The sequence below is a fragment of the Balaenoptera physalus genome (genome assembly GCF_965194825.1).
Source record: "Balaenoptera physalus genome assembly, chromosome: 11".
In the NCBI taxonomy this organism is placed as follows: domain Eukaryota; kingdom Metazoa; phylum Chordata; class Mammalia; order Artiodactyla; family Balaenopteridae; genus Balaenoptera; species Balaenoptera physalus.
Window position 1 is genome coordinate 43,354,519 of NC_138896.1, and position 14,816 is coordinate 43,369,334.

Sequence of the window (14,816 nt, forward strand, 5' to 3'; positions counted from 1 at the left end):
CCATGCCAGAGAATTGAGCCATGTTATTATGGTTTCAGGCTGATGGATTCATTATTCATTTCACGATATTTATTGAGCACCTACTTACTGCACCAAGCACTGGGGATACAAGTGATGAACAAGAGAGACACGGTCACTACCTCCATAACTCTCAGAGTCTGGGAAGCAGATCATCAGACAACATTTATAAAAAATATATAGGATTATATACAGTGGCAACTGGGATGAAGAAAAGTGACTGTTTTGAGGAGAAATCAAAGTAACCCTGATATTTGAATACTGACTCTGTGAAAAGTGATGTATTGTTAATACTATTAATCCTTTTGTGGTTTCTGTTGTTTCCAACACCTTGTAATTAAAAGGGCTTTAATGTTTTAAGCTTTCTTACACCATCTTGCTATAACTGCAGGGCAGTGTAGAAACTGAGATGTATATAAATGAATATAGATAAAGCACTGTATAGCTACAGAGGCAGGATGTAAGTAGGAATAAGAGGCAGTTTGGTTTGCCAGGAGCTTCTGCAAAAGGAAGTAGGGCCAGGTAAAGAGACCTTGAACCCCAGGCCAGGTTTCCAGACTTTTTCAACAGGGGGAAGGAAGGTTCTAAAGAACTGAGGATGTGAGTTTGAGGAGGCTAGTATTTCTGGGAGATTATCTTAGAAGCAATAGGCAAAATACATAAGGAAGGGAGAAACAGTGCTTAGGAATATCATTTAAGGGACTATCTCAATAATTAGTCCATAAGGGTGTGGATTACTAATACATCCATGGGATTGAAAAGAAGAGACTCAGGTACAGGCTCTACTAAGGAGGAAGAATTTTTTTGTAACTGACCAGTAACTGGTCAGTAACTGACCAGATATAAAATATTTCTGAGAATTCAAATCCAAGATTCCCTAAGGAACAGTTAGGCTATGAGCATAAAGTAGGATCAACAATGATGAGTCTGACTTTGAACCTGCTGAGTTTCAGGTGCTAATGGCACGTCCAGCTGAAACTTATCAGAGAGGGCAGGACTGGAAATATAGATTTGTCATCCTCTCAGAAGCAACTTTTGATTTTGGAAGGGTTGGCAAAGAGGAAAGCACAGGCAGAGAAAATTACTAAAGAATCTCAAGGGAACCTTAAACTTGGTGGTGGGGAAATGATGTCAGGGGTGACAAAAAGAGCAATGGAGGGGGACAAGTGAAGGCGGATTATAGAGGAAACCAAGGGAATCAGATGAAGAAGTAATCAGTGAAGTTGTGCTGGGCAGAGACTGAAAGATCCAAGGAATGAGAACAGGGTCCAAGGAATCCAGGGATCCAGGGAATGAGAGTTGGATTGGGAAGGGATTTGGGGAGGGGGGGGGTCACTGCTAATTATTAATCACGTTTCAAACATCAGGGCCAAGTCTCAGAAGTGATGATTGCTGCCATATGCCAGACAACTCTGGATAAGGCTCTATCCTCTTCAAGAGAAGATTCTGGATGACTATCTTTGCCTTGTCTTTGATGAATACGTATATTTTCATCAATATATATGAATATATATAACCCTCTAGCAAATATAAGCATTAAAAAAAGAGAGCATATCTACATTTCTCACTGCTTAAAATAGGGTTATAATGGGGAAGGTATCAGGCGACACTCAGCATTACTTCCTTCTAACAGACAAAAAAAGACAAATCACCTGGAGATACTCAGATCACTCATAAAGTCAGTAAAATGGTAAATGGAGGACAGGACCCTAAACTGCTATTAAGAGTCTTAGCCTCTACTCACTATATCAGACCATACACTCTTGAAGGTTTAGGATGGAGTTCCAAATAACTTTTTAACAACTAAGTCCAAATAACTTTTTGGACTTAATTTATATATTTCATTAAAGAGGTTATTCTTTAATTGTATCTTAATACATGGGCTAATAATTACTAATTTGCTATGCTCTTAAAAACTATATCAGGTTAATGTCACAATGTACATCACACTGTTCACTAAATCTTGCCAATATTAAATTAAGAATCTAGTTAAGGAATTATGGATTTGCATACCTGTGGTATCCATCGGGAAGACACAAAGCTTGTCACTTCTATTACAGGCAAGCCAGTTTGGGAAAGTTGATTGATAAATTCAATTTTTATATCTGTGGGAACTATAATCTAAGAAAACATTAAGAATTATAAGTAATTTGCATAAATTATTTATTGAAGCATAAATAGAAAATTAATTCCTAACTGAAAGCAAATACTATTTAAGATTTATAAATTCAAGTAGCAACTAAGAACAAATGTAATCATCTAACATATGAAATCTGTGTCTTTAGACTCAATAAATATTTAGATTTAGCATTTTTAAAAAACTGTGTAAAATTAATATCAAGTTACCTTTTCATTCTGCAATCCATCTCTAGGTCCAACTTCTACTATTTTAACATATTCAGGGAGTCCAGATGGCTGGGATGATTCCTAAAATGAAAAATACAAGGCAAGAAAAAGAGATAACAGATCATCAAACTTGTTTATTTGAAAAGTCAAACAATTTCACTTTGCTGGATTAAGTTCTCACCCTGGAAAGTTAAGAAAGGTAAGAAATCGATATAATGATATAATCCAAATACCAAGTTTATGTTATTAGCAGCATGAGGTCATTTTTTTTTACAACCCAGTGATATTCAGTCTAATTATGATTAAAATCCAAAAGATGAATTTCAAAGATAAAACTGCTGAGAAGGTGACTTACTCAGGATCTAAAGAGACAATCTGCTGAGTAATTCTATGCATGATGATAAACGTACCATTGTTAGAGTTCATTAAGAAATTAGATCTTTGTATTAACAGACTTCTACCAGGCACAGTCATCCAGATGTCATATCCTGAACTTGCCAAGTGTGAATTCAGTTTTCTGGCCTGTGTCAGAGAATAAGATGTGTTGTTTATTTCTTGTCTGTGTCACACAGCACTACCAGCACCTAAACGCAGCTTCCTAAAGGACAAACTCCCCACAGGAGGACCTAATCCTTGATATTCCCCTCTGTTCCTAAACTAAGTATTATGCTCACGTCATGTTTAGAAGGACACTAGTTTGAAACAGGAAAAATTGAAACTGACTTTCTCAACTTCATATTGCAGTTAAAATCGGCAGTAGGTTACATCTTTCCAGACTGGACAAACATAACCTCCTGGTATCTCTGAGCCTTAAGTGTGGGTAATCAATCATCAAGGTCTTCTAATGGATAGCTGATGGAACTGACCCAGATCAACATGACCTGTACTTCAAAGTTATTTTTTTGTCTTGCCTTTCATAAAGGATGATGACTCTGGGCTGACCAATTTACATTGTCTCACTCTGTCCTTGTAACAATCATGGGCATACACTGATGAAGTGGCTATTTTGGATGCACAACCCAGTTTGTTTCCATCACACAGCACAATGCTCCCTGCCCCTTCTAGGGTCCATAGCTGTTACCTGGTTTTATTAGCATTCTGTGCTAACTAACTCAGCAAAGGAACCCAGATGATCCCTGTTACAATGTTTACATATCACCCTCCACAATTTCCATGAAATCAGGCAGTTCAATAAGCAAAAATTAACTGAGAAGGAAAAGAATTCTCATCTCTGCATCTCCTGAGCAGGCTGTGATGCATGCAGTTGGGAGGGTGGAGGTTTGAGCGAGGACACATGGGGTCCCTCAGCTTTAGGCTCAGTTTTGGATGAAAATCATGAAATCATGCCTTATTTGCAGGGTGGCCATCATTTCAACCAGGCAATAAAGGAGAGGGATGGCATGGGAAGGCAGAGTAAAGAAGAGAAGCTCACTCCTCTTTCTTATTACCTCCAGTCCTAAAACTGCAGGGATGAAAAAACAAAAACAAAACTAGGCAATCTTAAAGCCATGTGGTCTCATTATCGCTGATTGTTTCCTGAAACTCATTTTCAACAGCAATTAGCTTGGAGTATACATGGATGAAGAATACTTCTCTATTAAACAGCAGTGTTTAACCCCCAAAAAAGGAAAATAGTGTTTTTTAAGGTAATAACAATATGCTGAGTACAATTAAAGAGCTTGGGACCTTCCTTTGCATCACTGGTATAGCTGGCAGAAGTAACAATCTGAAGAAATTAAAGTGTAATCTCCCACTAATTATAGCCATTTAAGTCAAAGCAGAATATGTGCTTACTTGATATTATTTTACATTTCTTCTTGACTCTAACACTCCCATTTTGTCTTCTAGTCATGGGTTTGTATTCCTTCTATCTGAATACCCAAGAAATCAGAAGAAAGTTATAATGTGTTCAGTAAGTTCAAAGAGTAACAAGTTTCCCTTTAAACAGCATATAAATAAATATATAAATAAAGTCAATACATACTTGTTGAGTATGTGTGATGTGAGAGCCCTATCTTGGTATTTTCAGTGTCATTCTGGGCATTACTATCTCTGTATTGACATTTCTAAGCAACTTCAGCTTTACATAAATAATGCAATGCTTAGTGAGCAAATCCACCTAAATGTTGTACAAGCACATAGAATTCAATGATGCAAAACTGATCTCATGATTTCCCTGCCTCATTCCTCTCCTCAGATATTCTCCCACCACCTACTATCTGATTCCATCTCTCTTACCACTTATATCTAATTGGTACCTAATTGGTATCTTTATTACTGGTCCTATTTTGGCATATACCCAACATCCAACACTTAGCTTGCACTTAATAATTGTTTGTTGATTGTATTAGTGAATCTCTTTTGTCACTGGCTTTATTTAAATTGTCATCCTTTTCTACTCAGTCTATTGCTGTAGCTTCCTAAGTATTCTCCCTAATTTTGTTTTTCCATGATTAAAATGCTTCAGAATCTACCAGTCACCTTTGGAGAGATCTATCAACCTAAGGTAAAAGATGATTCACGACTAACCTCTCACCTTCTACCACACTCTACTTCATGCATCCTGTGATTTTAGTCATGCTAAAGTCATGTCCTGCTCACTTTCACGACTGTTAGACATGAAGTTACTATTGGTTGGAAATAGCTTCTATCTGCGGGTAAAACTTTCCACCAAAACCATTTCTCGTCTTCACAGACACAGGACTGGACCTCATTTCTCCCCTAAGAGTTACGTTTGAACAAGTTCCAGTTGATGGAACATGAACGTGAATGCTATGTACTGCTTTTAGGCTTGGCCCATGAAAATATCCCATGCACATGCCTCCATGCTCTTTCCCCTCCAGCCAGCTTGATGCAGATGAGTATGGCAGACTTGGAAGCTGATAAAGACAGAAAAAAAAAAAAATTGAAGGAACCTATACCAGAATCACTGCTTTAATAAGAATTCCATGCCTATAAGAAACAATTATTTTGTCCCTTATAGAGATGAAAATAAATGTCAACTCTTTTACACCATTGAGGGTATAGGTATATCTTTTATAGCTCCTAATTGTGAAAAATGATGAAGGGTCTGAAATTTTGCCTTACTTTCAAGCTAACAAGTGAGCCTGCCATGGATGCTGGTGGAAGGCACAAGACTCATTGGTCAGAGAAGGAAAAAATGGCTTATCACTCACAGCAACAGCAGTAGCTAGAAAATCAGGATTTGTGCTGGTTCCCCAAGCCCCAACTCCCAGGAAAAAAAGAGAACCATACAATGCTTGCCCAGACAATGGGTTGCATTACAGAAAAGGAACCCCAAGCACAGGGACCTTGCACCTTTGCTAATGGGCAGTACGCATATCGTTCCTTGGTGACAGAGGTGGACACTGTGTTTATCATGCTTGACCATGAGTATGCCTACCTTTGATCTGAGAGAAAGACACTTCCCCTTGACTCCAGAAGGAGACACTAGTTCTATCATTCAAAACTATTTTGCATTAAAAAAATCCTTGAAAAGAGAGTCTGGAACAAAGGTAATTATGCCTCTGCTTGCAAGAAATACAGAAATTCAATAAACTCATGGAGAATTATTTCCCAATAATATCCACTCTTCATTTTTACACCATCCTGGTTTATGGCAAATTTTCCCACTAGTAAACCACTCTGTTGGCCCCTCTGATTAATGAACAGAGGCTGGAACCAAATCCGCTCATTTTTATCTCAGAAAACATTTAATCAAGGCTACTCTCAACAGACCTTCAAGGAGCAGGAGAAGGCGAACCTGCAATATTGACTTCTGCCATGCCACTACTCCCCAGGGTCCTGGATCCAATCAGCAGAACGAATCCTATATTGTAGTGGCCTCTGTATCAGAAGCTCAGCGTTGTTTACTTTGTGCCTATTTTATGATGATGGATGTGTTACCGTGTTCAATGCTATGATTTATCCAGGCAGCAACAGTGACAATATAGGTGATGGAGGCTTGATCCGCAGCGTGATTCCAGTGTGCCTCATCAGAGAATGGGCTTCAGATGATCCACCAGCAGCCATAATTTATTGCCATAATTCATAGCCTCCTCCAAAAGGTGTCTTTAATATCTTAGTCTACAGTTTCCCAAATGGCAGACAAATAAGCTAGGCCAATGACCCCGACCCAAAAGTCAATAAAAACATGGCAATGACCTCAAGTTCTGTTGGGCAAGTAGAGCAATCACATCCTCTTTCAGTTCTGCATGGCGGCTGGGGAGGTTCTACAACTGCAGGAGCCCAGTGGTCATCATCAGATTTCAGTTTGGCCAAAACATCGTCCAACCAGGCTAAGAAAAGCACCATGAAGAGAAGGGCCCCCACTGAGCCAGTAGCTTTGTTCCAGGCAGTGGAACAGGCAACAGAGGGCAAGGGTTACTTTTTGTGGGTAAAGCTGAGATTGCACTGGGGACAGGCCAACCACTTTCTCGAATATACAATTTCCATTTGATTAGTGTGGCCTGTTGAAAATGTCCAACCTCGTTAGTCATTGACTCCAAGTTAACCCCCCAAAATGGAAATAGGGGCCAGAGAATCACAACGGCCTCCCTAACTCAGGTGTCCAGTTTCAAAAAGAGCTCCAAGGCAAGCCAACAGCTGATTTTTAAAAGAGACTTGGATAGCTGTGTCATGGCAGTAAGGGATCCACAACCCCCCAAAGTGCCACCAGATAGAGGCTGCCTGACTTTGACAGAAGCTCAAATTTGCAAAATCACCAGTCACAGAGACTTAGAGCTCAAAGAGGTCAGGAGGATTTGGGGATCCCCAAAGTTATGTTCACTTCACCACATGCAGCTCTTCCTATTGAGATGATCCCCTCTGGCACTTATGGGACAGAGAATTACAATCACAACACACATCAGTTTTTACTATACATTCAGACGTGCAAGCAACAACAGGAGAGTGTATTGGCCATGAAGGCCCCACCCACAAGGCTGCTTCAGGTCCCCTTTCCCACTGAGAACACTGCCCAACCCCATCAATTGAATCAGGACTCCCACCCCCATGGGACTGATAGGATGGTTACTTGGATGCCTTTATCAGACAGAAGCAGGAAGGTTAGAGTCCTTGCTCTCCCCACCATTCCCCAGCACACTCAGATGGATGATCTCCATGCACCAGTAATCATTTTTTTCCTTAAACAACTGAAGGAGGAAGGTTGGGAAAGATGAGTGGAGGCAGAAGGGAGCAATCAGCACAACAGCTGCTCACTGGCTCAATCCAATGAACTTGCAATGTCTTTGGTCCACACAAAGCCCTGTATCAGGCACCAAAAATCATCATTTCTGACGCCATCTATTTTAACCTTGGGAACCCCTGGCCTTAGCATCCATAGCTGTGTTGCTTTCCAGCAGGATCACTGGTTTTTTTTCCCTCTGGCTGTCAAGGGCTAAACTTGCACATGCTCCATTGTCAAGATACCATCTCTTAAGTCTTCATCCAGTTACAATACAAGGACTAAGGGAGTCTTGCAAGGTAGCAAGGGTGACTCTGAAATTCATCTACAATTCTTTGGGTCCTTTCTCATTCTCTAGTGGGTTGCTTTCCAGCACCTTATACATAACCTGGGGCAGCAGTACCCCACATACTAGTCAATGACTCGTCTATGGCTCCTCACATAGGAGTTTGTCCATCCCAGTGAAATATCCCCAAAGTTTCTGTATAGCAGCCAAGACTCACAGCAGACCTTTTGCTGCCATCTCTAGTTGTATTAAGTTACTGAGGACAGACTGCTGGATGGACTAAGAAGGTCCAGCTACTGTTATTCCTTATTAGCAAGCATTAATTATCCCATCCCATCACCTCCCAACTCAACCAATCAAAGTTCTTATGATTCACCTGGCTTCTTCCAATAATGCTGACCAAATTTCTTCCTTCTACACTCCCAGTAACTATTGATGGACAGAGAGAAAAGAACCTTCAGCCCACCCAGGACTCATCTTAGTGCTACTTTTCACAATGGATGGACCTGTGGCTGACCAGCAGATCTCCAAGGAAGTTCCCCATCTCTGAGAAGAGTTAGCACAACCAGGGCACCACTCGGCCTTTGAACCTACTTCCCTGATCAGACAGCAACCATCTTTCCCAATTCCTCATCTTTACTAGACAATAAAGCAGAGGACCATTTGTTGCTCAGTTGACTAAAATCTGGTCAGCATGTTTGTTACCAATACCCATGGACTTCTCTCAAATCCCTTTAACCACCTGAAAAGCCCTCATTCTTCCTTTTCCAGGAAGTGTCTCTCTCAACATTCCACCTTCATCAACAAAACTGTCAAACCTGTGAAGGGCTGAGATTTTACCTTACATACTAAGTAATAAGTAACCCTGCCACAGTGTTCTGGATGCTGGCAGAAGATATGCGACTCTTGAGTCAAAGACAAGAGGCTTTACTACTCGCCTTAATAGCAGTAGCCAGAGCACCAACAGCTCTTGTACCAGTTCCCTGAGCATTGCAGGGATGGTGCGTGGGGAACTTGACCATTTCATAAGGGGCAACAAGCACGTCTGCCCTTTGCTTCGAAAGGACACACTACTATCACCCAAGGCCATCTGCTACTCAAAAACCTTGAAAAGATATTTCCAAAGGAACTAGTAGAATATGCAGAAATGTGAGACACCCATGAAGAATCATTTCTCAACACTATGATTACCTTAATTACTGTCCTCAATCAAAATGCTTACTTATTAACCAAGATTCAATCTGTCATCTACTCAAGACTTTTCTGACCTCCCCATATAGAATTAAGTACAGTTGACCCTTGAACAATGCAGGGGTTAAGTGTGCCAGCCCTCTGTGCAGTCGAAAATCTGTGTGTAACTTACAGTCAGCCTTCCATGTATGCCCAACTGCTTCCCATCCACAGTTCCTCCCTACCTGTGGTTCCACATCTACAGATTCAACCAACCACACGTCCCATCAGGTAGCACTGCAGTATTTACTATTGAAAAAAGCCCACATATAAGTGGAACCCCACAGTTCAGACCCTGTGGTTCAAGAGTCAACGATAGTTTCATTTCTATGACCCAATAACACTTTGTAGAGACTTATTTTAAAATAGATCTGTAATTACTTCTTTGCCTGCCTGTTTGCCATTTTTCATTATAAACTTTCAGGATGGACATATACTAAGCGCTTAATTAACATTGTTTGTTGAATGAATGAATGAATGAACAAATCCACATCTAAAATTTAGAAAAGCAAGGTTAACCTTTCATTTATATTGAATACTACACTTATTAGCCAGCATTATTATAGCTATTGGATATATGGAAATGATCCAACCACACAAAAAATCTCTGCCCATAACAAGATTACATTTTAGTGGCACAGTGATCTGTGTGTTACCTTCTGGGACTGGGGTCACTGGGGACGTGGCACTGTTCTTATACATTGCATATATAAGAGTTGATGAATGACTTATAAGTTCCAAGGAATTGCATTCTAGTTTGCAGAAGTGAGCACAATCATCCTTAAACAGGTCTTTGGTCTAAATTTATTTTTATGGCAATAAAAGTCCTGTTACTGAGCTCACTGTATCCTGTTTAACATGGAGTAGTGTATGATACTAGTGAACAACAAAAGATGTATTATCCAGAATGGGGGTTTAAAAAAGCCAAGTTATATGGCTGAATGTATGCTCACATCTGGCATCAGATTTCTAATGGTTCACTTTCACAGGGCAACAACCAAAGCAATACTATCTTGCATTTATATGTTGCTTTATTATTCCAAAGCACTTTTCTATCTACATTTCATCTGTGGAGCTACTTTGTGGGGTAGGCAGACTGAAAGAGAGATTAAATGACTTTCTAAGGTTACCTAACTATGGTCCCTGGCTCCTATTCTAGTTTTCTTTAGGATGAGGTTAAATACATCACCAACTATTGAAAAAGCTTTGGTTGAAAAAGTAATAATGAACCATTCTTTCATGCAGAACATAAATGGGCTGCTTTAACTCACATTTTTCAATCTTACATAAAATTAAATGGAAGGCATATTTTGATGGGAACTTCTTTGAAATCTTTAAGGGGTGTGTGTGTGTGTGTGTGTGTGTGTGTGTATGTTATTATATTATATAATACATATACACATATATATGTGTGTATATGCATAGTTTCCCATAATGGATGGCTTCTATATATACAATCAACCCTCCAGGTGGTGACAGATATGATTCCTCATTATTCACTCTACAAGCACGACTTCTTTTTCCCTAGGAAAATGATACCATCCACAGTAGAAATTTCTAAACAGAATTTTATATGTTCTACTCACTTCATTTCTTGAGGAGTAATTCTATGTGTAAAAAAAGTCTTTATGGATATTGAAATACCCTGTTTCATAGCCAGTATTCTCCTGGAGAACTGCTACAATGACCAAATCAAATGCTCCCACTACACAGATGAAATGTCTGAATCAGGAAACTACATGATTTTCCTTTGAAATTAAACTGGATTAATTTCACTGCATTAGATTTCCACTTTTCCAAAAGAATCTCATTTTGCCATCTCATCTGACATATGCACATAGTGCATCTTGCAGTAATGGTAAACCATCCACGTTGTGCTATTTGTTATTTCTTAGATATTAATTTATCTTTTAATGAAACATAGTCAGAAACACATAAAGCATTATCACAGGAACCTTGGTTCTCTGGAGCAGTCTAAAGATGGTTCTCTCCCTGGGTGCCTTTCTGGGATGAAGGGTTGAATCAACAAAGCTGATATCTGAAACCTTTCTTTCAGAATAGCTGTGCCCCAAGGTCAATTCAAAGGCAATCTCTGACAGTTTAAGAAGAATTTATTTGTAGCCAAGTGAAAATAAATTTATAATAGATGACTAAGTCAAACTCCATGAACAACGCATCTTATTTTCCTGAATCAAAAGGTAAAGGAAGGTATCCACTTACCTTTTAGCAATTATTGGGCAGCCAGAAAGAAAATGTGCACTACTTCATTCCCAAATGCATTTGGTCAATGTTTTAACAGAGATTAAAAGCAAGTTCTAAAATGTGAACAATCCTCTGTATGTATGTGTACTAATATTTGTTCTTGGCACCAGATGGAAAATTAGTACTGAGTGTTAGTGTAGATATATAACATAATTAAATATGAATTCCCTCTGGAAATATATAATTTTTTATGAACACTTAAATAAATCAAGAGGAGTCACAATAAAGCATAAGAATATTATATAAGGGGCTTCTGTCATATATGGCAGATTGAAATGTAGTAGAATGATGGCAATATAAAATCATCCAAAATTATTTATTAAAATAAAAAATAAGACTGTTAACATCTGCGCCACATAATTCACTTCCTAATTAAATAAATTCCATTTTTAAATGTCTTGAGAAATAAATGTATACATACGTATTTAATAATCATCCATTAATTATTGTTTTAATACAAAAAAATAACTGTTAAATAAGATAGTGTATGAGAGCTGAAAATAGAGAATATTAAAATAGATTTTGTAAACAGTTTATGCAATGTAGATAGTAATAGAATAAGAGAAACAAAAGTAAGATGAAGCATTTGTAAACAGTTTACGAAATGTAGATAGTAATAGAATTAGAGAAACAAAAGTAAGATGAAGCACATGTAAGAAGAAACAAATTGAAGAAATCAAGAATAGCAATTTTTAATGAGAGAATTCAATAAACCATACTATAGAAGCATTAACATAAACTTGAAAGTTCAGAAGAGAAAAACTTCCATGTACTGATAGAGCACAAGACCCCCGCATACCTAGTTATGTTTCTTTAAATGGTGACTTTTATTGACATTATTTACTTTCAAGAAATACCATTATTTATTCCTGCATTCAAGGCAACTTAAGGATCGAACAAAATAAACTATGGAAAAATCTATAGATTTTTCATGACTATTATCAGTATTACTTAATTGAAGTTTAGGATAGTAATAAAAGTGTTAATTAGAAAATCAAAAGAAAATGTTTGACTTGAAATACTTTAAGTATGAAAAGTTTCCTTTTCCTCAAGGTCTTCACTAATAAAATTTTTATGAAACCACTAAGATTGCTTTGCTTTTTGCAAACACAGAAGCAGTAAAATTGATTGAAAATATATGGATATTTTTGGAAAGGCTGAATCTCCAAGGATAAAATGCAGTATGTCATATAAGATACCAAGTTTCATCATGGAAATATTTTTAGAATAAATTTCTGAAAACAGTGGTTTAAAATAAAAATGCAACTAACTATATTAAGCTAGTTATACAAGCAGCATGACCTTATAACCACAAAGTTAAAAAAAAAAACTACTGGGATATATAATTTTGTCAGAGTTTTAGAGTTTATACTCCCAAGTGGTACAGCAATGCTTCTGCTGGGGAAACTTGACTTATTATTTGGTTAGGAAGACACAATTCATTGTTCTAAATAGTTATTTAAATTTAGGTTGTTATTATTAACAACAAGCCATTATATTGCTTTTATTTAAATTTAGGTTGTTATTATTAACAACAAGCCATTATATGACTTTTTTTATTTATGCCATGTTGGTTGTATAACAATAACAAAATGGGAAATCATATCATAGATATACCATGAGTTTTCAGCTTTATAATGCTCTTAATTAATTTCAATAACCCTATTCAGCCATCCACAGAATCCATTCAGACTCTAAATAAAATTTTTCAGATCTTAATGAAGCCCCTCCATCAAAACACTCCCTTACGTAATATGTATTTTCTGATTGGCAAAAATCAATTGGAATGCATGAGTATTTGCATGGTTATATACACTAGCACCAAAACAGATGATCTAAATAATAAAGTGTGGTGTCTTACACCTCATGATGTGTAACCAGTTTTTGATATTTGATATTTGATGAACTGTTGTGTGCTAAAGGTGGCAGAATAAGAGGTGGATGAGATACTACCATATGCTAGTGAAGTTAGGTAAAGTCTGTATCTTTGGAAATTTTTGTTTCTATTATTAATGGATGTTCTGCTCAGATAACCCTTTCAGGACTGAGACATTCCCAGAAGCTAGAGGTTTGGCAGCTGATGCCATTTCACTGAGCCCTGTGTCAGGAACTGCCCTCAACTAAAGAAATCCATCTTACCCCAAGTCATGTCCCCTCCCCATGATCATCCACTGAGTGGTTGATGCAGGGACATAATAGCCCAGCTCCTTTGCCTGAGGGAGGACAACTCACCTTAGAAGAGGCCTGCAGGATGGACTCAGGCCTCCCTCTGCTGGTCCTACTGCCCTTACTTCCCCACAGGTACTGAATCAAGGGCAACAACTTCCTGATCACAAATCTTTATCCGAGACTGTTTCCTGGGAGCTAGACCTAAGGAAATTGGTGTCAGAAGTGAACTGAGGAAGCAGTCTCTAAAATGGGATTTGGGAGCTACCTTGCTGGTTATTTTCAGTTGTTTCTCATCCATGAAGTAGTTTTGACATGAACACTCCCTGGAAACCAGCAGCAATGTTTAAAGATTATTAAAAGACGCACTACTGGGGGTAGTTTTGCCCCACAGGGGACATCTGGCAACGTCTGGAGACACGTTTGATTGTCACTATCACTGGGCACTGCTGGCAACTAGTGGGTAGAGATCAGGGAATACTGCTAGAACCGTTACAGTGCACAAGACTGGCCTCTGGAATACAAGTATCCTGCCTGAAATGTCTTCAGATCCAGGCACGCTGATCTATACAATTGAAATAAACCGAGGATGTAGTTGACCAGTTAGCTGAGGTTAGCTGCCTCCATAAAAATTCCCTTGCCTGATTTCCGTATCTGAGCCAATTTTCAGACCAAAACCCAACTGCCTGAACAAAAAGCCAGATTCCCAGATCCTGTAGTGCTACAGCAACTATTTACAGTAATACATCTAATGCTTCCCAAAGGGACCTACAGCCACTTATTTGAGTAAATGCACACTGTGCAAAGGGGATACCAAACATTACAGCCTCCTGGACACAGGGCCCAAGTTGACATTGATACTCGGGACCCAAAGTGTCATTATGCTCCCTTGTTAGAATGGAGAGTAGAGGGACCACATAATATATGGAGTCCTGGGCTCCTATGTCCCCATGGTAATTTCCAGTCCCTGAACATATAATTGGAATAGACGTATTTGATAGTTGGAACATCCTGAACCATACATTCATTCCTTGACCTATAAGACCTATCACGGGAGTTGTTTTTGTCGTAATCATAAGGGCAAGTGGAAGCCTCTGAAAATGTTCATTCCTCCCATTCAGCCAAGATAGGATGGAAAGGAGGGAGGAAGGGAGGAAGGAAAAGGGGGTGGGGGGAAGGGGATAAAAGAGAAGAAAAGAAAAAGAAGAAAGGAAAAAAAAGGAGAAAAAGGAAAAAAGAAATAAAAAGCATTTTGGGAGATCTTGGAGAAATGGCAGAGATTATTGCCATCCTCAAGTATCTAAAGAAAAGGATGTAGAAGTG

At 38.5% G+C, this 14,816-nt stretch overlaps 1 protein-coding gene across 2 annotated transcripts in view; it reads right to left on the reverse strand.

Annotated features, from left to right (window-relative positions):
* HMGCLL1 (3-hydroxy-3-methylglutaryl-CoA lyase like 1) overlaps positions 1-14,816 on the reverse strand; it is a 144,083-nt gene that overhangs the window by 94,262 nt on the left and 35,005 nt on the right. For both annotated transcript variants that reach the window (XM_082414353.1, XM_082414352.1), the window contains exons 2-3: positions 2,365-2,445; positions 2,032-2,139 (exon numbers count right to left, since the gene is read on the reverse strand). In XM_082414353.1, the coding sequence (XP_082270479.1) occupies positions 2,032-2,139; positions 2,365-2,445 (189 nt within the window). The remainder of the gene's footprint in view (positions 1-2,031; positions 2,140-2,364; positions 2,446-14,816) is intronic.